Source organism: Globicephala melas, chromosome 19 (assembly GCF_963455315.2).
Source record: "Globicephala melas chromosome 19, mGloMel1.2, whole genome shotgun sequence".
NCBI classification, from domain to species: domain Eukaryota; kingdom Metazoa; phylum Chordata; class Mammalia; order Artiodactyla; family Delphinidae; genus Globicephala; species Globicephala melas.
The window spans coordinates 1,218,429-1,245,067 of record NC_083332.1 but is presented as its reverse complement, the minus strand read 5'-3'; the positions used below and the strand labels follow the sequence as shown (position 1 = coordinate 1,245,067).

Here is a 26,639-nt window from a genome sequence, read left to right as displayed (position 1 = left end):
CCTTGCTCTGGGCAACTAGAGAAAGTCCGCACACAGTAATGAAGACCGAAAAATAAATAAATAAAATAAAATAAAATTTATTAAACATGACACCCTAGATTCCACATCCATTTTTGCTTTTTACTGTTAAGCCTACTTTGAAAGTCCTTTTAAGCTATACTTCAAAGTATTAATATTTTCACGAATGAAAAAATAATCACATTTCTAAAACAAAATCCTGAGTGGCCAAAGTTTCAGCATAGCCACTGCTCAGATAACTGTCTCTTCTCAGACTCCAGTGTGTCCTGTTCAGTTTTCTTTGAGATCTTAACTTTTGTTTTCTAATCCTCTACTGATATTTTCCCAGAGCTATCCAGCCATTATCTTTAAATAAGTACATAATCATTAGTGGCTTTCAGTGATTTTCATTTCACAACTTTTTCTGGAATAATCTCAACTCCTCATGCCCACGCAATCCCTGCTATAACAGTAAGAATGATAATCACTTCTCATCAAAGAGATCAGATTTTGTGTCCTCTCAATATTTGTTTCATTTTGTTTTTTTCCACACTTTAATGTATTCATTTTTCAATAAGTTTAAATCCTTGAGGTGTATGGCATCACACAGATTCTGTGTCCACGGCCTTGGCAGCAAGGTTGTTTGGGAATTCGGCACGAACCATGCCACTGTCTCCGTGAACACAAGCTACCTTTCCCCAGGTTACTCTGGTTTTGTTCGGTTTTCCACCAGGAGTTACTTTGTTTTCTTTGCTTTGTACACGTAAGCACGTCTCTTGCCTAGATATTTAGAATTCTCTTTCATTTCGAGCATAGACCCCTTCAATTTTTTTTAATATAAATTTATTTATTTAATTTTGGCTGCATTGGGTCTTCGTTGCTGCGCGCGGGCTTTCTCTAGTTGCTGTGAGCGGGGGCTACTCTTCATTGTGGTGCTCTGGCTTCTCATTGTGGTGGTCCCTCCTGCTGCGGAGCACAGGCTCCAGGAGCACGGGCTTCAGCAGTCGTGGCATGCACGCTGAGTAGTTGCAGCGCACGGGCCCAGCCCCTCCGCGGCACGTGGGATCCTCCCAGACCAGGGACCGAATCTGTGTCCACCGCACCGGCAGGCGGACCCTCAACCACTGCGCCACCAGGGAAGTCCCAGACCCCTTCAATTTTAAGAACACCAGGGAAGTCCCAGACCCCTTCAATTTTAAGTGCTATGTGCTCCCTCTGGTTCCGGAGACTGAGCTTATAGCCAGCAAAATGGCCTTGGACCACAGCCTTCCAGGCATATTTGTCCTTTCAGAAGTCCTGTTCCAAGCGGGCCTCCACAGTCTTAAAGATGATTGAAACAGAAAAGCCTATGTCCCAAACTTTTATCTCAGGGTTCTGGTATCTTTGCACAGGTGCTCTAACCGGGCCACTTTACCGGGAGGTCCAGGTAAGCAGCGCTCCACGCTCGGTCCCAGAGTTGTTGGAACTACATTTCCCAGAGGACGCTGCGCCGGGGGCCTTCGACGATTAGCCAATTAAAGCTCAGGAGGAGGGCACTTCCCTGTGAGAGCACCGCGTAGGGGCAGGACTTCCGGCATTCTCCTCGTGGCGGTGGTTTTGTAGGTGCTTGGGGTATGTTCCCTCCGTCTCAGGTTCCACAGCGGCGAGTCGATACCGAGAAGGTCGGAGAGGAGACGCTGTCCGCGCCAGGCCTGGGGTAGGGTCCACTGTGCCCGCGTCCCCCCTCCTCTCCCGCCGTTCCCCACCCCGTCCACAGTCCGATGGCGGCGGCGGCGCTGAGGAACCCGCCTCAGGTAAACGCTCGTCCTCCGGCCCTCACTGCCCTCACCCCACAAGACACTAAAGCCTCGAGTGTGGGGCGCCGGCTCACGTGCCCGCAGCCCAGACCCCGGTATTCAGGACGGTGAGGCGGCCGTGGGTGGGGCCCTGTTTCTGACAGACGGTGTGACGGCGCGTTGCAGAGGGTCACAGGAGGAGGGACCGGCAGGTGCAAAGGCTTGGAGGTCGGGTTGAGCCGGGAGGATTCGGGAACTCCGAGATCTGCCTTGTGTGTTCAGGGAACAGAGAAGGTGAGGCAGAGTCGCGCTTGAAATGCCAGGCTGCCATTTTCAGGAGGCCGGGAGCATTGACATTTGTTAACAGAAAAGGACTCTCCTGATTTAGACTTTCAGAAGTTTTCCAGAAGCTCTTCAGAGTGTTAGACTGGTTGCCTCGCGTATAGGTACCAGAATGTGCAGGTGCTTGCAAGGGAGACTGAGCTAGTTCAAGGGAATCTCAAGTCTCCTTTGTTTCTCATGGGAACAGAGAGCAAGGGGGCAGGAGTCAGGCCTGGAATGGCCCTCTGAGAAGTTGAGTGTCTATTCTGCAGGTGATGGGAACAATGGGAGGTTTGGAGCGGAGGAGGGAGATGATCTGACCCAGCTCTTATCAGGCTTCCTGTGACTGCAGAATGGAGAACCGAATGGGGCGGGGGGTGAGGAAGGTGGTAGGAAAACCAGGGAAGACGCTACTGTAACCAGTCCAGGAGAGCCTTGATGATGTGGACCAGTGTGGTGACCTTGGCGGTGGTAGACATGATTAAAATTCTGAATTCAGTTTTTTCATTAGATCTGCTCAGATTTTCTGATTTTGTGAGAGTAGAAGTCAGGGATGACCGTAAGGTTTTGGGGTGTAGCAGCCAGAGGGATGGAAGCTCCATCAGTTGGGATCTGGAATTTGGTAGTAGGATTAATTTTCTTTCTTTTTTTTTTTTTTTTTTTTTTTGACTGCATTGGCTCTTCGTTGCTGTGCCTGGGTTTTCTCTAGTTGTGGCAAGTGGGGGCTACTCTTCGTTGCGGTGTGCGGGCTTCTCATCGTGGTGGTTTCTCTTGTTGCAGAGCATGGGCTCTAGGGACACGGGCTTCAGTAGTTGCAGCTCGTGCGCCCTAGAGTGCACGGGCTTCAGCAGTTGTGGTGCGCGGGCTCAGTAGTTGTGGTGCACAGGTTTTGTTGCTCTGTGACAAGTGGGATTTTCCCGGACCAGGGATCAAACCCCTAACCCCTGCATCAACAGGCAGATTCTTAAGCACTGCGCCACCAGGGAAGCCCCAGGATTAATTTTCAATCAGTATTAGGGGTTTTGTTTTGGTCATGTTAAGTGTATGAGATGTTTCAGAGAACAAATCAGTAGAGGTATTAAGTGGGCAGCTGGACACACAGCTCTAGGTCTCTGGGGAGAGTTTCAGGACAGACACCTGAAGAAGGTGGTGGATAGTATGTGGACCAGGGTGGAGCTGTGTGTCTTGGCTTAGACGGCTAGAATAGAATACTTTTTATTTCTCACAGTTCTAGAAGCTGGGAATCCAAAATCAAGGTATTGGCAGGTTGGATTCCTGGTGGGGGACTCTGTTCCCATCTTGCAGATGGTTCCCTTCTCCCTGTATCCTCACGTAGACTTTTCTTGGTACAAGGAGGTGGACAGAGCAAGAGATGCCTGTCTTCCTCTTATAAGGGTTCCTTCTTACAACCTAATCTAAACCTGATTACTTCCCAAAGGCCATGCCTCCAACTACCATCACATTTGGGGTTAAGGGTTCAACATAACAAATTTTGGGGGGATGCATACATTCAGTCCATAACACTGTGGGTCACATTTAGTGGTGATAGTCTTGGTCATGATAGTGTTAATAATAGCCCAGGAAGGGGAGAGTGGGGTCTGAGGGCTGGGCCTTGTCCTTGGGCACCAAGGTGGAGGATGATAGTCATCACAAACATAGGTGAAGGAGATAAGTGGTCATGGGAACAGTGTGGGAAAGAGGATGAGCTACTAGGTGATTTAGATTTCTGAGGGATGAGTGCACATGAGACAGAAATGAAGGCAAAGGAGCAGTTGAGGCAAGATTGACAGTGAGGCCAGGTCTACTGCTTATTCACTGCTCTATGGGTTCACCAGGGTTTTGCTGTGACCTTCTGTTTCTGGGGGGTTTTAGTCAGGTTGGTGGCTTAGTTTAAGGGGCACAAGTGGTCATCTGGGAGAGTCACTGGACTTGGGGTGGAAAGTGTCTGGGACTCTATTTTGAAGGATGGTTAGGAAAGGAGAGGAAGTCTGTGACGGGAGAGCACATCAAGTGTAGCTCATGTGGAAGAGGGACATGACTGTATGAGATGCACAAGTGGTTCTGGGTGGCTGAGGTTGAAGCAAGGAGCAGAGTCAGGCAGGACTGCCAATGGCAGTGGGGACCAATGGAGGTCTGGGTAGTTGGATCCTGCTTGAATTTGCTGAGCACTCTATATGCCATGTGTTCCATGACACGTAGGAAGGAGAGGCAGATGCCTGTGTTGCAGGGCAAGAAAGAGGTGGTGACTGAGAGAGACGTTGTACAAAGAGTGATGTGGAAAGGGAGTGTGAGCTGATGGCCTGAGGGCCCTGGCACTGAGGACATAAGGTTAAAATGTGAGCCCACACCCTTGGTTATGTCTCGGAGGCATGATCTGGGACATCCTAGGAGAATTGCCTTGTAAGAGGTAGTCCTTCCCTGTGTGCCAGGCCCAGAGCATAGATATCATCTGTCTGTCCACCTGCCTGGTGCTGTGGGTGGACAGGGTAATCAAAGGGACCATGAGAAGAGTGTTCACATCAATGACACCAGGGCCTGGTATCTCCTCTGAGATGAGGAAGTGGCGGGGGGCAGTGAGCAGGGTATGAGTGGGTGGGTGGAAGAACTTGGGGTCCTGTGAGAGAAGCTGATCATGGAACAAACTGTACCCATCATGGCAGGCCTGTGTGACCTTTGAAGACGTGGCCATTTACTTCTCCCAGGAGGAGTGGGGGCTCCTTGATGAGGCACAGAGGTTCCTGTACCATGATGTGATGCTGGAGAACTTTGAACTTACAACATCCCTGGGTAAGGCCTTCATATTCCTCCCAGTGTCCTCAACTGTCCTCTGTCTTTCCCCCATCCAAGAGGCAGCTCTCTCCATTCCATGGCTAGACCATTGTCTCTGCTAACTTCCCCACTTACCTGGCATATGTGCTGTGGATGTCAGTGCTGAGCTGTGTACACTGCCCCAAGCACTGTACTCCTCAAGCAGCCCCAACGTCTGATACCCCGAGGAATGCAGGGAAGTGTCTGGGAGTCAGTCTGGCAGTCAGCCTAATAGAGCTCACATTTCTTGTCCTCTCCTTGGCTAGATGACTGTGTCCAGATCTATGGTACCTTGTGTCCCAGATTCTTCCCCTTTCCTCTTTTTTTTTGAGATGTAATTGGCATAGGACATATTAGTTTCAGGTGTATTACATAATGATTTGGTATTTGTATATATTGCAAAATGCTCACAATAGTAAGTCTAGTTAACATCTATCACCATATAGAGTTACACATTTTTTTTCCTTGTGATGAGAACTTAATTTTAAGACTTCCTTGTGACTGCCTATATCAGGATTGCAGGTATTGTCATTGGCACTATTTATATATAAACTTTTCTTGAAAGACCCTGTTTTGGGATTTTGTTGTAATAGTCTTTCCTTTCCTGGGGTCTGCTCTTTCCTGAGTTGCTCTGAGTCAGTGCTGTCCACTCACATGTCCTGTCTTTCCCTAAGGACTTGTTTCGTTCCAGTCTCATGTAGTTACAGAACAGGGGGTGTGTGGGGAGAGCCCTGATTGCTTTACAGGGTGAACATGGTAAGTTGGTCTCAGAGGAGACCTGGTCCTGGTGACTGGCAACTGGAGGGGGGGCGAGGGGAGGGCATGAAAATGAGGCTGTGTTTAGTCATACCGGGAACCTACCCTGTGTCCACCAGTGTTTTGGTGCAAGTGCCACTTGAGGCAAATTATTTCTACACTTTCTTCTTCATACTTGACACTTTTCTGATTTGTCATTTCCAGTTTCTGACTGTCCCCACCTTTCAGAGCTGTATGCATCATGTCCCTCTCCACTGCACCATCTGTAGTTTCTCCCACAGTGACTTACACTTATCCAGACACCTTGGAGATGTGGGTTCAGTTCCAGACCACTGCAATACAGTGAGTCACGTGAATTTTTTTGTTTCCCACTGCATATAGAAGTTATATTTATATTATACTTTAGTGTATTAAGTGCAGTAGAATTATGCCTAAGAATCAATATACTTACCTTAATTTGAAAGTACTTTTTTGGTAAAAAATCCTAACCATTGTCTGAACCTTCAGTGAGTCATAGTAGTAACATCAAAGATCACTGATCACAGATCACCGTAACAAATATAATAATAATGGAAAAGTTTGAAAGATTGTGAGAATTATCAGAATGTGACACAGAGATACAAAGTGAGCAAATGCTGTCAGTAAAGTGGCACCGATAGACTTGCTGGATGTAAGGTTGCCACAAACCTTCAATTTGTAAAGAAAAAAACCAGAATGCAGTATCTGCAAAGGGCAATACAGCAAAGTGCCATGATAATGACATATGCCTGTAAAGTGTTGTGAGGTGTGCACACATTCTTAAATAGTCCTTGAACACCAGCTACACAGTTCCAATTGTATTTCCCTGGGCCTGGACACAGTCATCCTTCTGCATAGTATGGACATGTTCCCAGCTGACAAGATCTAGCTGAAGGCTGTTGGCAGAGGAAGGAGTAAGTGATACTGCCTCCCCTCCCTGTTTTACACCCTGTATTTGTGCCCTTTGTCCTGGAAAGTTACCCCCCTTCTGTGAACTTTAGAGGCCCAGTACTGCAGAGCAGCCCTCCCTTCAAATTAGTGCCTCATCCTGAAAACATTCCCATGGATTCATTAGCACTTTATTAGCATTCCTCTGCTTTCAGATTGTCAGTGTGGAGCAGAGGATGAGGAGATCCCTTCTGAGCAGAGTGTTTCTGGAGGAGAGTCACAGGTCAGGACTTCTCAGTCAGTTCCATCAAACCAGAAGACTCATCCCTGTGAGAAGTGTGTCTCAGTCTTGAAAGACATTTTGCAGCTGACTGAGCTCCAGGCAGCATATCTTGGGCAGAAACCATACTCTGGTGGGGGGTCCAGCAGCTTCTGGTTGAATGCAAGCCTTCACCAGTATCAGGAGCATGACAATGGAGAGAAAAACCTTAAAATGGATGTGGACAGGTCCTCAATTGTGACGAGCTGCAGACTCCATGTGTCAGGGAAGCCCTTCCCCTGTGGGGAGGATAGAAAAGACTTCCTAGCTACCTTGGGCCTTCATCAGCACCAGGCCACTCCCAACAGTGAGAAGCCACACAGCAGCATTGAGTCTGGGGAGGCCTTAAACAATGGAAAAAGTCATAACAAGTGGATTGAATGCAGGGAAGTTTTTGGCAACACTCATATACTTCACCACCAGAGAGTCTGCGCTGGAGAAGGTCTTGATGAGTGTAGCAAATGCAAATACAGATTTGTTCAGCACCAGCAAATTCACGTTGGAGAAAGGCCTTATGAGTGCAGTGAATGTGGGAAATTCTTTAGCCGTAAAACCCACCTCATTCGACACTGGAGGGTTCACACAGGAGCAAAGCCTTATGAGTGCAGTGAATGTGGGAGGTCTTTTAGCCAGAAATCTGACCTCATTCAACACCAAAGAGTTCATACTGGAGAAAAGCCTTATGAGTGCAGTGAATGTAGGAAATCTTTTATCCAGAAATCCATCCTCATTAAACACCAGAGAGTTCACACTAATGAAAGGCCTTATAAATGTGATCAATGTGGAAAATCGTTTAGCCAAAGTTCTGGCCTCCTTCGACACAAGAGAGCTCACACTAGAGCAAGGCCTTATGAGTGCAGTGAATGTGGGAAAGCCTTTAACTGTAAAACCCACCTCGTTCGACACTGGAGAGCTCACACTGGAGTTAGGCCTTATGAGTGCAGCGAATGCGGAAAATCTTTTAGTGAGAAATCTGTCCTCATTCAACACCAAAGAGTTCACACTGGAGAAAAGCCTTATGAGTGCAGTGGATGTGGGAAAGCCTTTAGCCAGAAATCTGTCCTCATTCAGCACCAGAGAGTTCACACAGGAGAAAGGCCTTATGAGTGCAGTGAATGTGGGAAATCCTTTAGCCGCAAAACCCACCTCATTCGACACCAGACGGTGCACACTGGAGCAAGACCTTTTGATTGCAGTGAATGTGGGAGATCCTTTACTCAGAGCTCTGGTCTCCTTCGACACAGGAGAGCTCATGTGCAATGAGTATAGGAAATCCTTTACCTGCAAATTTAACGTCGGTCAACACCAAAGAGTTCACACTGGAAAAAGTCTTGCACATGCAATGAATGTGCTTCTTTCTTACTTAGCATCATTGTGTTGGAGGAAAGCCTCTGTGAGGAACCATCTGCATGAATCAAATCTCATGTTGAGATATCCACAGACTAGGGATTGATTCACCATAAATTTCACGGATGTGTTGGAAGCATGTGTAACCTGCCCAAGGTCACTGCCAGTTTCTGTGGCAGAAACTATCTCACCTCTAGCATCTGGCAGGCCCTCACAGTTGGCATCAGTCACAAGCCTAGTATGCTCAGAGCAACTGGCCTCTGTGCTGTCCCATTTGTTGGAGGAAATCGTGAATATCCTGAGCCCTTATGGAGTCTTCATTCCCTTTTCTCTGACAGATTAGGGCATGGACCTGACCTGTGTTGGCCCTGAGAACGCTATCTGAGTTCTGCTGGCAGCTTGCAGAGAAGAACTAGCTTTTTCAGGGACACAGTTGGTCTCAGGTAGTTGTGATGAATATTTCCAGCTTCCAAGTCACCCAACCAGAAATTGCCTGTTGCACGTTGCTCTGGTTTGTGTAATAGTAAAGACCTTTTTGTTTAAGCACCTTAATTTTGGAAATGCTCTTCACTGTGTGGAATAGTTTGAAAGCACAATAGGACCGTCAACTTGAGGGATAAATGACTTTTGTGGAGATCCAAACTTTGGGTGCCTCAGAGGACATGGTATGATGGCCAAATATAAGGCTTTCATTTTGGCCTAGTTTGCATTGCTGCCAAGGCCTCCTAGGAAAGAATACTTTGTTATAATTTTTTGCCTGGATACGAGAGTTCTGTGCATTCTAGTGCTTCTGGAGACAACATGGATTCTTTTTTTTCTTGCCCACAGGGGATAACACACAATGGCCAGCACTACTGAGGGAAATCTTAACCCCAGTTCTCCTCCAAAGCAACCATATATACCCTGATACCTGGAATTCCACAGGCTAGTGTCCATAGTTGTAAGGCTGCAGGGGCAGGGAAGACCACAATTGGTACAGAAACACTGGTTACTAGGGAGTGGAGGAGACTGCAGCAAGCTACGTGGAACATACCACTTCTAAAGGTACATCCACAAATGTTCTACTGACAATGACTGCAGGATGAGTGTGTCCAGAAATCTCAGGACCTCCAGGTATGTTTATGTTGTGAAGTCATTGGCAGACAAAATAAGGGTTTTGGGGGATTCCTCTAGCCTTTCTGAGCTGTTGACCTCAAGGCCATTGCTATACAGGCAACAGAAGAAGGATGGTGAGATACTGTGGTCCAGGCATGTGGTTTTTGTGACCCAACCAGCAGTCCTCTTGACTCAGCCGGAAATGGCCTTCACTGTTTGCCAGTATTTCCTGTCCCTGAGGAGAGGCTGCCCCTCAAGGCATGAGGAATGAGGTAGTGGAGTAATTTTCTGAAGAGTGGTATATTTAGATTTTTATTATGAACCACTTTTTAAACCTGCATGATGGTATAATGGGCATAGAAATGTTGTACATATTTAAAGTGTACAATTTGATAAGTTTTCACATGTATACACTTGTGAAACCATTATTATTATCATGATAATGAGCTCTCTGTCACCAGCATATTTTCCTCATGCCCTTTTCTAGTCTCCTTGCTCTCCCTGGCCATACAGACAACCATTTATTTACATTCCTTTACAATAGATTGCATTTTCTAGAATGTTATGATTGATCATAAAGTGTTTACTTTTTTTTTCTGGCTTCATTGATGCTACATAATTACTTTGAGAATAATTCATTGTACTGACATGAACATTCTTATTTCGAAGAATGCTTAGAAATGGAAGCTTTCTCTTCCATGTATAATTGACTATGTTCATACATTCATCTGTTTATGGGTATTTCAGTTATTTCCAGTGTTTAGCTTTTATAAATAAAAGCTGATATGAACATTAGTTTACAATTACTTATATGGATATGTTTCATTTTTCTTGTATTAATAACTCAGTGCAGTACCTCAGTCATGGGGTAGGTGAATAGTATAACTTTTTAAGAAATTGCCAAACTGTAATCTAAAATGTTTGTGTTTTTTTGGATTCCCACCAGCAGTGTGTGAGACTTCCAATTCCTTCACACCATTGTCAATACCTGGTAAGGTTACTTTTTAATTTTACCCTTTTAAAATAAGTGTGTAGAGGTAATCCACTGGTTTTAATTGCATTTCCCTAAGGATTTACAACGTTTAGCATTATTTCATGTGTTTGCTGTATATCTTCTTTAGTAAGATGTCTATTCTTTTCTTTGTCCTATTTTCTATTTTGTGAATTTGGCTATTTGCTTTTTAGTTACAATAAGACAAACAACAAAGACATGTTGGTATTTTACTTATTCTTCAATGATGTGAGTGACTTCTTTGCTGCATGGAATCGTTGTTGAATACTGGAAGAATATTTTGTTATTTTTTACTTTTTTTTTTTGATGGAATGCACAGTGTATGGACACCTATACCAAACATTTAAGTTTCATCAGCATTATTAACATATTCTCCATCACTTTTCTAAGTGTAGACATTCAATATACTGCATTCAGTAATACTATAAATCAAGCCTTGGTTTGTAGTGTTTGCCAGTTTCTTTGGTATAAATACCATGAACAATTTCAAACTACCAACCTGATGTCACTGAATAGAGTTGGGAAGAGTTGGCAGTATCACATCATTCTAAACAGAGAAATGATTAGAGAGTGATGATGTTTCAATATTTGTAACTTAAAAGAGTTTAATTGATATATAATTGATTTATGTATATATTAAAAATGTCAATTTTGATGGTTTGATGCATAAAACTTCCTTACACCCTTTTTAAATTTGTGCTTTTCAACTTATAAGATTTCTGATACAGGATATAGTCTACTGTTTGTAATTGCTATTTTCAAATATATACAAAAGTAGAAAAGACTGTCTTATGGATTCCCAATCTTCTGTCATTATTTATAGTCATTCGCTTTTCATCTCTCATGCACATTAGTGGGTTCTTTTACTTAAAACCCAGAGATTGTGTCGTTTAATGCATAGTTTCTTGAGAATGCTTTTCTAAAATGTAAGAGTATTTCCATAATGACAATAACTTTCTCACACAAAATAAAAATATTTTAAAATGTGATAAATATTTATCAGTGCTGAATTTTATCAATTTTCTCAAAAATATATTTGTTTTTTAAGGCAGACTACAGATGTATCTTGTTTTATTGTGCTTCACAGATACTGTATTTGTTTTTAATAAATTGAAGTTTAGTGGCAAAACTGCACTGAGCAAATCTATCAGCACCATTTTTCAAACAGCATTTCCTCATTTTGTTTCTTTGTGTCACATGTAATTCTCACAAGTTTTCAAACTTTTTCATTATTATTATACTTCTTATGAGATCTGTGATTAGTTATCTTTGATGTTACTTTTTAAATTTTTTTTGTCTGTGCCATGCAGCTTGTGACATCTTAGTTCTCTGGCCAGGCATTGAACCCGGGCCCTCGGCAGTGAAAGCATAGAGTACTAACCCCTGGACTGCCAGAGAATTCCCAGCTGGTTTTTTTTTGTTACTTTGTTTTTTGTTTTTGTGATGTTACTATTGTAATTGTTTTGGAGCACCATGAGCTGTACGCCTGTAAGATGGTGAACTTAATCGATAAATGTGCGTTCTGACTGCTCCATTGATTGGCCATTACCCTGTCTTTCTCTCTCTCCTTGGCCTCCCTATTCCCTGAGACACAACAATATTGAAATTAGGCCAACTAATAACCCTACAATAACCTCCAGTGTTCCAGTGAAAGGTTAGAATCACTTCATGTCTTTCACTTTAAATCAGAAGCTAGAAATGATTAAGCTTAATGAGGAAGGCATGTCAAAAGCTAAGAGCTTGTACGTCTGTCGGGAGTGGGCCCAGAACAGTATTTATATACTTTTTTCAAACTTACATACATACATATATATATATATATATACACATATATATATGTGTATATATATATATATATATATATATTTTTTTTGCAGTATGTGGGCCTCTCACTGTTGTGGCCTCTCCTGTTGCAGAGCACAGGCTCCGAACACGCAGGCTCAATGGCCATGGCTCACGGGCCCAGCTGCTTGGCGGCTTGTGGGATCTTCCCGGACCAGGGCACGAACCCGTATCCCCTGCATCAGCAGGCGGACTCTCAACCACAGCGCCACCAGGGAAGCCCCAAACTTAAACTTTTGGCATTGCTTGGGCCATGCACCTTTATAGCAATATGTGTATTTACTAGGAGAGTCAGGATCCAGCAAAAGGAACAGCAGAAGCCAATGTAGTTTGAGATTCTAATTTTGAGCTCCATCCAATTAGTGCTACTGGGGCAAAGCTTTAAGGTTTGGAAGCCGCCAAGGAGGCGGGTAATGCTGAGGGAAACCCCTCTGGCTACTCTATGAAAATAGAACACAAGTTTATATCCAGCAACGACCAGGAAATATTTCAGTCCAAACACTGTCATTTCATGAGGGATCCCTTTGGAGAAAAGAACTAAGCAGTTGGCTAGGACAAGGTGGTTGAGGATTTGGTCTCTGGGTGTGAGACTTCTTCCAGTGAGCAAAGTGAAAGTAAAAAAACAAAGAAGTGAGGAGTTTCCCAGGATCCCAACTTTCATCTGAGTGAGGAGGATAATCACCCAGTCCAGGTTAGTAGAAACCATCACATCAATAACTTAGGGATAATGTTTAATCGGAGTCAGAAGAATCAAATTGATGTTTGATGCCAGGACAGTAACTGCAGGGGTAGCATCCATGCAAGTGTGGAAAGGAGTCATCTGGACACTAATGCAGTCACCCAGAGGAAGAGCTCTCCCCCAGTCCCTGGGGCTCCAGGTATTCCTGCATGCTGGCAGGTTGTGTTCCTTTCTGGAGGCTCTGGGGAACCAGATTCTTGCTTGGTTGGGTTGTTGGCAGAGTTCAATTCTATGTGGTTGTAGGACTGTGGACTCTCAGCTCCCTAGATGCTCTCTGCTTATGTTGAGGGTATCTGTGAAGTCCCAGTTTCTTCAAAGAGGTTTTTTTGTGACTGACAGCTCTGACGTTTCCATCTTGCTGAGTCAGGACTAAGGTTACTGGCTGTCAGACGTGTACTGTCCTTAGCTCCTACGGTTCCTCTCCCGTCCTAGCACAAAGCTGTTATCTCAAAACCATCAAACGCCCTTATCATACCGCCATATCTCTGACTCTGATGTCTGCAACTTTATCCCTGCAGCTGGGATAGTTTCTCCACTTTTTAAAATTAATTAATTAATTAATTTATGTTTTTGATGGGCTTTGCTGGACGTTACAAGTACTTTTTTTTAAAAATTAATTTTTATATTTGGCTGCATTGGGTCTTCGTTGCTGTGCGCGGGCTTTCTCTAGTTGCAGCGAGTGGGGGCTACTCTTCATTGTGGTGCTTGGGCTTCTCATTGCAGTGGCTTCTCTTGTTGTGGAGCATGAGCTCTAGGCACCCAGGCTCAGTAGTTGTGGCTCACAGGCTCTAGAGCACAGGCTCAGTAGTTATGGCACATGCGCTTAGTTGCTCCGCAGCATGTGGGATCCTCCTGGACCAGGGCTCGAACCCGTGTCCCCTGCATTGGCAGGCGGATTCTTAACCACTGCACCACCAGGGAAGTCCTAGTTTCTCTACTTTTAAAGACTTATCTGTATTTTTTTAAAGATTATTTTCTTTGTATTGTAGTAAAAAATACATAACATCAAATTTATCATCAACCATTTTTAAATATATATGTAAATATATTTATTTATTTTTGGCTTGTTGGGTCTTCGTTTCTGTGCAAAGGCTTTCTCTAGTTGCGGCAAGGGGGGGCTACTCTTCGTTGTGGTGCACGGGCTTCTCATTGAGGTGGCTTGTCTTGTTGCGGAGCACAGGCTCTAGGTGTGTGGGCTTCAGTAGTTGTGGTTTGCAGGCTCAGTAGCTGTGGTGCACGGGCTTAGTGGCTTCATGGCATGTGGGATCTTCCTGGTCCAGGGATCGAACCCGTGTCCCTTGCATTGGCAGGTGGATTCTTAACCACTGAGCCACTAGAGAAGTCCCCCAGCACCATTTTAAAAGCCTTGACATAAGTGACTCCATTTTGTTTCACATTTCACACTTGGGATTAGAACAAAAACACTGACGGAAGAGACATGTTCCTATGAGACCTCAGTGCACATGATTTAAAGTGTTCCTTTTTGTCCTGTTAATCTGTCTTGTGTCAGGTTTTGTTTTTTTTTTTTGACCACACTGCACGGCATTCGGGATCTTAGTTCCTGGACCAGGGATCTAACCCATGCCCCTTGCAGTGGAAGCACAGAGTCTTAAGCATTAGACGGCCAGGGAAGTCCCTTGTGTCAATTTTATTATTAGTCCAGCCACAGGAACTCAAGAGGAGTAGAGGGGGAAATTTCTCCCTCCCTGACATAACCTTGCCTCAGTCTCCCATAGTCACAGTACCCATTTATTTCAGATATTCCATATTGGGCATAGATGCTTTGGCACAATAGAAATGGATTAAAATCAAGACTTTGACATTTACAAATTGGCTTGATAAATGTGACCCCATGTAAGTCAAAACAGGACCTTCAAGGATTAAAACTTATGTGTAATAAAATGGTGATTATACCCCACTGCTTCTCCATTTACAGTCCAATTTTGCTTGTTCTTAAATCTGAAAAAAATGAGCACCACTTGATAGATTACTACAACCTTAATGCTATGGTCCTGTTCATCAAGGTTCCATATCCAATACCCAGTAAAATTTACTGATTCTGTTCAATCAATAACGGGTGAATATTTTTTGCTCTATAGATTTGGCTGACATGTTCTGTTCAGTGCCTGTTTCAATAGCCTCTACTGCAGTTTGTTTCTATCTTAAGAGGGATACAATACACCTTTTTCTGGCTACTCCAACATATTCGTCATTACAAATTTTACTTCCAAATTAAAATCAGCAGGCATTCCTGATAGTGCCCTCAGAAACTCTACCATAGAGGATTTGGCCGTTTCTCCTTAAACCTGCTGGAGTCTGGACACATGATGGCTGTAAGTTGACCAAGGGCTTCTGATACAAGAAGCTGGCCTTCTCTGCCCATGCTGTCTGCCATTAAAACCACCAATGGGGCTTCCCTGGTGGTGAAGTGGTTGACAGTCCGCCTGCCGATACAGGGAACACGGGCTCGTGCCCCTGTCCAGGAAGATCCCACATGTCACGGAGTGGCTAGACCCGTGAGCCATGGCCGCTGAGCCTGCGCGTCCGGAGCCTGTGCACTGCAATGGGAGAGGCCACAACAGTGAGAGGCCCGCATACCGCAAAAAAAAAAAAAAAACACCGATGACTGTCTACCTCCTGTGTCTTCTGGAAATAGAGGCTCTCACAGACCCTGAGCCTGTGACTCTCTGTATTCAGCTGCCCACCATACTTTGAGTCATGGAAACAACACAGTCCAAGCTCAGCACAGCTACTGAGGCCTCCGTAGATTAAAACAGCCTGGAAACAAACCTGGAACCTCTGGCATATTCCACCTGTAGGAGTGGTGGCATCCTCTGTCTTTAGTTACATGCCAGATTCCATGGTGCTGGAAGGTCACCTCCATTCAGGCCCCTTGCCTACCTGGAGAGCCCCTTGGGATTAACTGAGTGAACTGCAGTGGAAGATGAACAGCACTGCCAACCATCAGACATGGTGGAACTCAGTGAAATGTTGCTTCTTTCCATCCTTTAGCCAGGACATCCCTGATAAAGCACAGGACCCAAGGGACAACACCCTTGGGCAAACTTCAGGCAAGAATCTTAGCATGGGATGACCTGGCTCACAATGGCCACATCTCCACATTTATTATAAACTGTTGGGTCATTACTTAAAAATTGTCCCCTTGGTAAAAATAGCAAGAACCTCTAGGAATCTCTTGTCTCACAGTTAAATCAAAATCACACGTCTCAACCTGTATTAACGCCACAATATGAGGTCTTGCCAGGACATTCCTTTTTCACTTCGGAGTTATAATTTAAACCTAAACTTCCTCCACAAATAAACCAAAAACCTGTCAATTGCAGCTACACACCATTCTTGTGACTTGATTTTTCTGCTTCTGGTCTGAGTACTTTTATCAATTTTCAAGAAGCTCCAACCCTCCAAGGAAGCCATTGTTTCAACTAAACATGGCAAATGCTGAGGTCCACATCAACTCAAGCAGGTACCCTCTTAGAATGGACAGTCCCATCCAACATCCCAGACAACATCATCCTGACCCAGGAGCTTGTTGCTGGAGATGACATCACCTCAGATGATAACAGTTCAAATGACGTTGTCCCAACCCAAGACCTCAAAGTTGGAGTTGACTTCACCCCTTACACTAAAATCTTCACCCCGGCAATGCCCATGGACTGCCTCTCCTAAGGCACAAATTGGATGCAGGACATGTATTGCATTTCTTCCTTTCTTTTATTATTATTTTTTTTTATTTTTAAAGACATTTATTTATTGAGGCTGCGTTGGGTCTTCGTTCCTGCACACAGGCTTTCTCTAGTTTCAGAGAGCAGGGGCTACCTTTTGTTGCGGTGCGTGGGCTTCTGATTGCAGTGGTTTCTCGTTGTGGAGCACGGGTTCTAAGGCGCGTGGGCTTCAGTAGTTGTGGCGCAGGGTCTCAGTTGCTCCGCAGCATGTGGGATCTTCCCGGAGCAGGGCTCGAACCTGTATCCCCTGCATTGGTTACGTGCATGTAAAGAACAATAAATAAAAGCTGTGAATCAAGTTTATTCAGTATCTTACTGAGAACTACCGCCCAGGAGACAGCCTCTCAGATAGCTCTGAGAAACTGTTCTGAAGAGAAAAGGGAGGTCAGGGGACTTCCCTGGCAGCCCAGTTGTTAAGACTCTGCACTTCCAGTGCAGGAGGTGCAGGTTCCATCCCTGGTCAGGGAACTAAGATCTCACATGCCTCTAGTCACGAGGAATTTTAGTTAATGGTTTTGGTGTTTTTCTAAGTATGGGAAGATGCAAGAATCCAGGTTCATAAAAAATTTCTCCTCAAAAAATGTAACTTTCTGAAAGCCTGTTCTGCCAGTTTTCCCAGAGCACAGAGTGCCTCATTCCTTATCTCTGCCCTGATCTTTCTTCAGCGTGTGCTGGGGATCAGTGACTGCAGTGGCTAATGACTCAATCCTTATAGATCCAGATGGCTAGCAGCATTCTTTAGTTGGCACTAACAATGTACATATTTTATGTCCAAATGACTTTATGGAATTGTTTGTCCATTTGTATCTGTAGACTCTTCATTGGAGTATAATTGCTTGACAATGGTGTGTTAGTTTCTGCTTTATAACAAAGTGAATCAGCTATACATATACCCCCATTATCTTCTCCCTCTTGCGTCTCCCTCCCACCCCCCCATCCCACCCCTCTAGGTGGTGGTCACACAAAGCACAGAGCTGATCCCTCTGTGCTATGCAGCTGCTTCCCACTAGCTATCTATTTTGCATTTGGTATTATATATAAGTCCATGCACTCTCTCACTTCATCCCATCTTACCCTTCCGCCTCCCCTTGTCCTCAAGTTCATTCTCTACATCTGCGTCTTTATTCCTGTCCTGCCCCTAGGTTCTTCAGAAGTTTTTTTTTTTTTTTTTTAGATTCCATATATATGTGTTAGCATATGGTATTTATTTTTCTCTTTCTGACTTACTTCATTCTGTGTGACAGACTCTAGGTCCATCCACCTCACTACAAATAACTCAGTTTTCGTTTCTTTTTATGGCTGAGTAATATTCCATTGTATATATATGCCACATCTTCTTTATCCATTCATCTGTCGATGGACATTTAGGTTGCTTCCATGTCCTGGCTATTGTAAATAGAGCTGCAATGAACATTGTGGTACATGATTCTTTTTTTTTTTTTTTTTTTAGCCGTACGCGGGCCTCTCACTCTGTGGCCTCTCCCGTTGCAGAGCACAGGCTCCGAACGCACAGGCTCAGAGGCCATGGCTCACGGGCCTAGCCGCTCTGCAGCATGTGGGATCTTCCTGGACCGGGGCACGAACCCGTGTCCCCTGCATCGTCAGGCGGACTCTCAACCACTGCGCCACCAGGGAAGCCCACATGATTCTTTTTGAATTATGGTTTTCTCAGGTTATATGCCCAGTATGTATCTGTAGACTTTGGGAGCACTTATAATATTACTTTTACCGTCTGGGAACATGCTTAATGGGGTCTGAAATAGTGTTTCTGAAAACTTTTAGTGATTACTTGCAGACAACACTCCCCATAAGTCTCCCTACAGTCACTCTAAGAAGTAACGAAAGTCTCCTCTCCAGCCTAGTTAGACCCCTCGCAGTGCTTCTGGATTTGTGGGGGTGGGACCACCAACTGGAACCCTAGCTAGACCTCTGAGAACTACATTTCCTAGAGGACAGTGCGTCGAGAGGCAGTATGTCTAAGCCAGTGAAAACCCAGGGTAAAGACATTCCTGCGCATGCGCTTCTCATCGGGGAGGGACTTCCGGCCGCCTCCTCGTGGCGGCCATTTTAATCGCTCTGGATTTGTTCTAGTTCCAGAGCGCTCCGTGGGGGCTGAGATGACTGAACTAAGGAGTTCCGAGTGGAGGTGTCCCCGTTGCACAGAGGCGGGTCTGAAGTTCGGCGACACCGCCCGAGGTGTCCCGCGTCAGACCCTGGATAAGGCCGGCCGTGGCTGGGTCCCCTCTGTTCCGCCGCTACCGGCCCAGCTCCACCCACAGAGTCCGAATGCGGTGGCGGCGCTAAGGGACCCGCCTCAGGTAAACGCTCGTCCTCCGGGCCCTCACCCTCTCACCCCACCAGACACTAGATCCCCTGCCCACGTGCCCGCAGCTCAGGCCGCTCTGTCCAGGACGGTGAGGCGGTCGTGGATGGGCTCTGTTTCTGACAGTGTGATGGTGCGTGGGAGAGCGTGACAGGCGGGGGGACCGGCAGGTGCAAAGACTTGGAGGTGGGACTGAGGAGGGAGGATTCGGGAAACCTGGAACTGTCTTGTATTTGCATGGAGTGGAGAGTGTGAGGTGGACTCGCACCTGCACTGTCAAGCTGAGGAGTTTGTACCTCCGTTCTGAGGACCCTGGCAGCCATGGTGGGTTGTGAAGAGAAGAGGGATATAGTCTGATTTAAGGTTTTAAAAGCTTTCCAAGAGTTACTCTGAGGGAGAACAGATTGGAATGGGGGTGATGAGGGTAGTGAGGCACAGGGAGGTTGAGTCCTTGTCCAACATAGAACTGGGAGGAGGCAGCACTGAGGTCTGAAGCAGAGAGTTTAGTCTTTTAGCCCAAGGTCATCTGGCCTCCAGGGCTGGCGAGGGGTACAGGGAGTTTTGAGCCCCTTGGAATACACCTTTATGGCTTGCTTCTGCCCACAGGTCCCCATGACTGAGGAAGCACTTAGGGAACCTACACAGGGAAGTGGAGGGTGTCCCAGGCCCTCACTGGCTTGGATCTCACTCGTATGAACTTGAGATTGTGGTTTCGTGGGACTCTTTACCTGCCATTTCCCCAGCCCTTGGGTTTGGGGATCTGGGAGAAATCCTCTAGACACATTCTAGTCCAGGCCAAGGGTTTCATGGAAGAGTTGCTTTCTGGTCATCTGTGAAAAATGGTGTAGAAGGTTATCCCAGAAACAAGTACCAGCATGTTCAAATGTTTGGTAGTGTGTCCACAAACTGGGAACAGGGCACAGCATGTCTCCTTTCTTTTAACAACAGAGAGCAAGGGTACAGGAGTCAGTCTTGTAATGTGGCTGTCTGAGAAGTTGGGCATCTGTTGTGGAGGTAATGGGAGATTTGGAAAAGAGGAGGGAGATGATCTTACTTAGGTCTAAACAGGCTCCATCTGGTTACAGAGTGGAAAACAGACTTTGGGAGGAGGAAGGATGACCAGGGAGGAGGGTACTGCAGAAGTCCTAGTGCGTGTTCATGGACCAGAGTAGTGGCTGTGGAGTTGGAAGAAGTGGTTGGATTCTGGATCCATTATTTAAGAAGGACTGCCCAGATTTTCTGATTTTGAGGGTGGGAGAGAGAACGGTAAGAGTCAGTGATGGCACTAAAGTTTTGGTCTTAGCAGCTGAAAGACTGGAAGCTTCATTAACTGAGATGAGATAATCAGTAGTAAGAGTGATTTTCATTGGGGATATCAGGAATTTTGTTTTTGGCTGTGTTAAAATTATGAGATTTCTCAGAAAACAAAGGAGTAGTGACATCAGGTGGGCAGAACAGAGGTCTGGAAATCTGGGGTGTGGTTCGGGATGGAGACATCTGAAAGTGGTGGCTAGTGTCTGCACCAGTGTGGAACTATGGATTGTATTTAGAAGGTGGAATTCAGGCCATGGTGATAATGTTACTAGCAGGTCAGAAAGAAGTGTATGAGTTCCAAGAATTGATCTATTGCTTGGGCACCTTGTTGGGGGTTATGGACATCATAAACACAGATGTGGGAGAGAAATAGCCGTGAAACGAGTATGTGTGGGGCCGGAGGTGTTGGCAGGTGTCCAAGACTTCCAAAGGAAGAGTAGACCGACAGATGCAGAGGCAGAGAACTAACAGAGATAAGATGCATTTGCTAGAATTTTGTGGTGAGTTTTGGTGGGATGTTTCAGTAGATAATGTATATAACATAAGGGCAAATGTGGTTATCTGTGAGAATAACTATGCTTAGTGTGGGTAGCTTTGTGGCTGGGATTTTAATGAGCGTTAGGTAGAGAGAAGAGGATTGTGCCTGCTGAGGGAATGAGTACAACCTAGAAGTAGGAGAGGGTTATGGGTATCTGAAATACACATATGGTTCTGTATGACTAATGTTGAAGCTAGAATTAGAAACAGGCAGAAAGGCCTTCAAATTGTGTTGGGATCCATCAGAGGTCTTGGGTAGAATTGGATTCTGTTTGAATTTGCCAGGTTCTCTGGGGTGAGTCCAGGAAGATGACTATAGTGTGGGACAGAGAGTTGGCAGTGGCTGCGAGGATGCAACCGTCGGGTCTGGAGACGTGAGAGAGGTACATGTGGAGAGAGGGAGCATGAATTGATGGACCTGGGCCCTGGTACAGGTGACTTAAGGGTGATGGGTGACTCCACATTTTATTGTGAGGCATGATATGGAAGACCCCCTGGAAATTGCCCAGCAGGAAGAGATGGAGCCATGCAGTTCTGTCCCTGAGCATCTCTCTGATGCCATCTCTCTGCCTACCTGTCTGTAGTTGCTGAGGGCTGGGCACAGTGATTAGTGGAACCATGAGGAGAGAGCAGTACCAATGGCATCAGGTTCTGGTGTCTCATCTGAAGTAGGGAGCCTGGAAGAAACTTGGGCATGGGCTGGATGTGTGCAGGATGGATTGTGGGTTCTCAGGAGAGAGGACCAGTGGTTTCATCTGTCCCCATCATGACAGGGCAGTGTGACTTTGGAGGATGTGTCTGTGTACTTCTCCTGGGAGGAATGGAGTCTCCTTGATAAGGCTCAGAGACACTTGTACCATGATGTGATGCTGGAGATCTTTACACTTATATCCTCACTGGGTAAGGCCTGCACACCCACCCCTATGACCTGGGCTAGACTTTGCCTTTCTGCTTTTCCTTAGGGGCTGCTCTGTCCTTCCTGCATCCAAACCATGGGGACTACTTCCTTTCCTAGTTCCTTTGGAAGGTGCTGCTGTTGCTAGGGTTGGGTTGTTTGCACTGCCCTTTTCTCTCCTTGGAGACCTAATACCTGCTTTTCTGAAGCCTAGTAGGAAGCCAAATGGGTCCATCTTGCTTACCTCCTCCCTAGTTGGGTGACTTTCCAGATCCATGGTTCCTAGGTTTTGCTCCCTTCTTCTGACTGTTCTTTCATGCCTGCCTGTGCCAAGAATTGTACGTCACTGGGCATAGGCACTAGTTAGGTGCACCATGAGCTGTGTTTGTGATACCCTCATCTGAGGTTCTTTTTGTAACATTTATTTTTCTTTTCTGTGCTCTGTTATGTGATGTTTCTTTGGGCTGGAACTGGCCACTTGCCTGTCCTGTCTGTCCCTTAGGACTTGAATTTTCTAAGTCCCATGTAGTTAATGTGGGTTGCAGGGGAGAGTCCTGGGTGCTTCATAGAATGGCCCACTGTGGCACGATGGGCTAGAGGGGACCTGGCAAGGACATGACATCAGGGTTGTGTTCACATCATACCAGGAACCTGTTCAAACTAGTGTTTTGGTGCCACTGCTGTGTGCCACACCTCATTTCCATCTCTTCTTCCCCGTTCTTTATACTTGGCCAGCTTGTCACTTTAACTCTGACTTCTGGCCCCTGGCTATACCCAACTTTCCTTCCTCCACCTGTTACCTATTCTTCTCTACTGCTGCATCTGCAGTGTTCTCCAGTGTTGGCTCACATGTAACAGGTGGTGTGCACATATCCTTGATAGTCCTTGAAAACCAGTTAGTCATTTTCAAATGGATTTTTCTATCCCTGGACAAAAATTTCTGTACAACACTCACATGTTAGCAGCAGCTAAAGCACTGCTCAAGGTGTGAGGAGTGAGTTTAAAATTGCCTGCCTCTTCTCACTCTGCTGCATCACATTCTTAAAAGTTTTTCATCTTGTGAGGCTTCCCTACTTCTGTAAACTTTTAGAGTCACAGTACTGCAAAACAGCCTCTTCCGTGTCCTGACTCCAACTCTGTCATCCTGAAAACCACCTCACGTATTCATTCTTTGGTGTGTCAGACACATATTTGTGATGCGGCTGCCACCAGTCCCCAAAGTGAAGTCCCCACGTACTTCATTAGCATTTTTCTGTTTTCAGGTTGTTTGTGTGGCATAGAGAATGACAAGGCTCCTTCAGGACAGAGAGTTTCTCAGGAAAGAATGTCACAAATCAGGACTCTAAAGCCAGATCCGTCAACCCAGAAAGCTCATCTCTGTGAGATGTGTGTTCCTGTCATGAAGGACGTTTTGTACCTGGCTGAGCATCAAGGAACATATACTGGGCAGAAATCGTGTACATGTGTAGCATGTGGGGAACAATTCTGTTTCAGGGCAGATCTTGACCAACACCAGAAGGAGCACAGTGGGGAAAAACCCTGCAGCAAGGGTATGAACAGGACCTCCTTTGTGAAGAGCTATGGAATCTATTTGTCAGGGAAGCCTTTCACCTGTGGGAAGGGTGGAAAGGACACTGTGGGCCTTTTCCAGTACCAGGCCACTCCCAAAGCAGTACTGAAAATGCACAGCAGTACTGGCTGTGAGGAGGCCTTTCACTGTGGAAAAAGTCCTTACAAGTGTGGTGAATGTGGGAAAGCCTTCCACTGCAAACGTACACTTGTTCAGCACCAAAGAATTCACTCTGGAGGACTGTATGAGTGCAGTGAATGTGGGAAAACCTTCACTTACAAGCACACATTTCTTCGGCACAAGACGCTTCATACTGGAGAAAGGCCTTTTAAATGCAGTGAATGTGGGAAGGCCTTCAGGTTCAAATATAAACTTGTTCAGCACCAGCATATTCACACTGGAGAAAGGCCTTATGAGTGTGCCGAATATGGGAAAGCTTTTAGCTGCAAATCCAAACTTGTTCGGCACCAGAGAATTCACACTGGAGCAAAGCCTTATGAGTGTACTGAATGTGGCAGACTCTTTAGACAAAGTTCCAGTCTTGTTCAGCATCAGAGAATTCACACAGGAGCAAGGACTTATGAATGTGGTGAATGTGAGAAATCTTTTAGCCAAAGCTCCAGCCTCATTCAGCACCGCAGAATTCACACGGGAGAAAGGCCATATGAGTGCAGTGAATGTGGGAAATCCTTTAGCCAAAGCTCCAGCCTCATTCAACATCGAAGAGTTCATACAGGAGCAAGGCCTTATGAGTGCAGGGAATGTGGGAAATCCTTTAGCCAAAGCTTCAGCCTCATTCTACATCAGAGAATTCACACTGGAGAAAGACCTTATGAATGCAGTGAATGTGGAAAATCTTTTAGCCAAAACTACAGCCTCATTCAGCACCATAAACTTCACACTAGTTAAAGGCCTCAAGAGTACAGCCAACATGAGAAAGCCTTCAGTTACCAGCCTGCTCTGATTCAACACCAAAATCTCACAACTCAGTTCTAAGTTTTAGGAATTCAGCTAATGTGGAAAAAATACCTTCTGGATAAGGAAATCTACATAAGATAATGGCCTTTGAACTTCAGGGAATTTGCTGTCTCTTTGCTCAGTGTGATAGCACTAGAGAGCCTCTATGAGGAGCAATCTGCCATGAGTTCCAGGTATGTGAGAAATTTTCAGGAGCGGTATTTCATATTTTACCTGCTCAGGAACCTTGCCATAATTAAGTCACTGCCAGATTCTGTGGCAGAAGTCAACTCACCTCTACCATCTGGCAGGTCCTCATAGTGTGCATCAGTCACCACAGCATGCTCAGAGAAGACAGATGTTTGTACTCTCTCCCATTCTCTAGAGGAAATCGTAGTCGAAACCCCTAGGGAGTTCCCATTCCCTTCTCTCTAACTAGTTATGGCATGGACCTGACCCAGTTTGGGACCAAAGGACCCAGTCCGGGAACTGCTGGTGGCTTGTAAAGTTTTCCTTCTTCACGGCATTGTTGGTCTTAGGGGTGAAACTTTTGAAGCATTTTCTGTCCTCCAAGTCGCCAACCTGGGAACGATCTGCTGCATATTGCTCTGATTTGTACAATAATAAAAATCTTATTGTTTAAGTCACCTTTAATCTTAACAGTTTTATTCACTATGTGGGGTAGTTGAAAACAGAATTTGAAAAACAAAATGAAAATAGAATTTGGCTTTGCTAGTGTGAACAGGTGGACAGGTTTCATGAGGGTCTCAGGGAACAGTATGGTGTACGAAAGTCTGTCTTACTGCAGTTTTTGTCTAAGCCGTATTCCTGTCTGGTAAAATAAAAAAGTAAATATTTGATGTTTGTCCCCAGTTCCTGGCAGAGATCTTCTAAGACCCTTGGAATTTCCTGAGTAATAAGAGTTTTTTTGTGTGATAATGAAATGACTCAAGGTGGAGACCTGTACAGATCTTCAGCATGGGGGCTGGTCACCAGATATTAGAGGGTTAGAACTTTTAAGCCCCACCCCCGACATCTGGGGGGGGGAAGGAGCTGGAGATTGAGTTCAGTCACAATGGCCAGTGATTTAGTCAACCGTGCCTATGTAGTGATACCTTAGTAAAAAATCCCTAAACAGTAGGGTTTGGGGAATTTCCATGTTGGTAAACACATCCAACCAGGAAGGGGGGTATACCCTGATTCCACTGGGTTAGAGGCTCCTGTGCTTGGGGTTCTTTTGGACCTCAATTTATCTGGCTGTTGACTTGTGTCCTTCATAATAAACTAATTGTAAGTATAGCATTTTCCTGAGTTCTATAAGTCATTCTAGCAAATTATCAAACCAGATTTGAGGTCGACTTGGCAGAAGTGGGGGTAGCCTTGGGACCCATTTTGTGGTTGGCAGTCTTATGGGACTGAGTCCTTAATGGGTGGGGTCTGCACTAACTCCAAGTAGTTAGTGTCAGAATTGAATTGAATTGTAGGATACCCAGTTGGTGTTGGAGAATTGGAGAATTGGTGATGGAATGACATATTTGGTGTCAGAAAAAGCCATACAATGTACAAGGCATTCTGGGAAAGACTGCTGGCATCTGTGGTCCTAATAAGTACCTTGGATGTCAGGGTTTTTTTGTAGGCCCAAAGACCACCCTCAAGAGAGCACAGCTGTTACAAACTACAATATTTTTGGAACTGCAGTATCTAGGATGTGATAATTGTTCCCAGGTATAGTGAGAAATCAGTAGCACTTAGATTATGCAACATGACATTATTGAAGCCTGATAATCTAAAGTGAATTCAGAAAATACAAAGTGCTGATTAATCTTTCTTTGGCTCTGAAATTATTGTGAGATTCTTAAATATTAAAACCAGTTTTAAAAATCTTCATATCAATATTTACCATTAAACTTGGAGTTAAATTTTAGGATCATCTCTGCATGGAAATTTTATTAAGACCATAGATGATGACTTCCTCATTGCACAATTTCCACCTACACTTTTATCAGCCCAGAGAACCTTTGCTGCAGTCTCCATGTTCCATTTGCTCAGCCACCATCTCTTACAAAGAGCCTCACTATAGGCGTACCTCAGATGTTGTGGATTCGGTTCCAGACCACTGCAGTAAAGCAAATATTGCAGTAAAGGAGGTCACATGAATTTTTTGGTCTCCCAGTGCTTATAAAAGTTATGTTTATACTGTAGTCTATTAAGTGTGCAATAACATGATGTCTGAAAGAACAATGGACATACTTTATTTAAAAGGTACTTTATTTCTAAATAAAAAATGCTAACCATCACCTGAGCCTTCAGTGAGTCACAATTTTTTGCAATAGTAACATCAGAGACCACTGAGAAAGATCATAACAAATATAATAATGATGAA

At 45.1% G+C, this 26,639-nt stretch overlaps 2 protein-coding genes and 1 pseudogene across 4 annotated transcripts in view; 2 read left to right on the top strand and 1 right to left on the bottom strand.

Moving 5' to 3' along the window:
• Positions 1–576: 576 nt before the first annotated feature.
• Positions 577–1,274, bottom strand: LOC115848012 (large ribosomal subunit protein eL33-like; annotated as a pseudogene).
• Positions 1,275–1,573: 299 nt separating this feature from the next.
• Positions 1,574–26,574, top strand: LOC115848015 (zinc finger protein 551-like). The gene is given in 8 exon segments (XM_070044333.1): positions 1,574–1,790; positions 4,754–4,880; positions 6,779–8,135; positions 8,137–8,315; positions 16,402–16,577; positions 18,649–18,978; positions 21,608–21,734; positions 22,992–26,574. Coding segments are annotated over 8 exon segments (3,633 nt in total). The 5' UTR covers positions 1,574–1,757; the 3' UTR covers positions 24,296–26,574.
• The window catches only part of ZNF134 (zinc finger protein 134), a 30,506-nt gene continuing 22,775 nt past the window's right edge, over positions 18,909–26,639 (top strand). For 2 of the 3 annotated variants that reach the window (XR_009560167.2, XM_060289766.2), the window contains exon 1: positions 18,910–18,978. The gene's annotated coding sequence lies outside the window, so the exon portion shown is untranslated. Of the gene's footprint in view, positions 18,979–26,639 lie in introns of all 3 variants that reach the window. The other variant, XM_030848289.3, reaches the window with a different exon arrangement.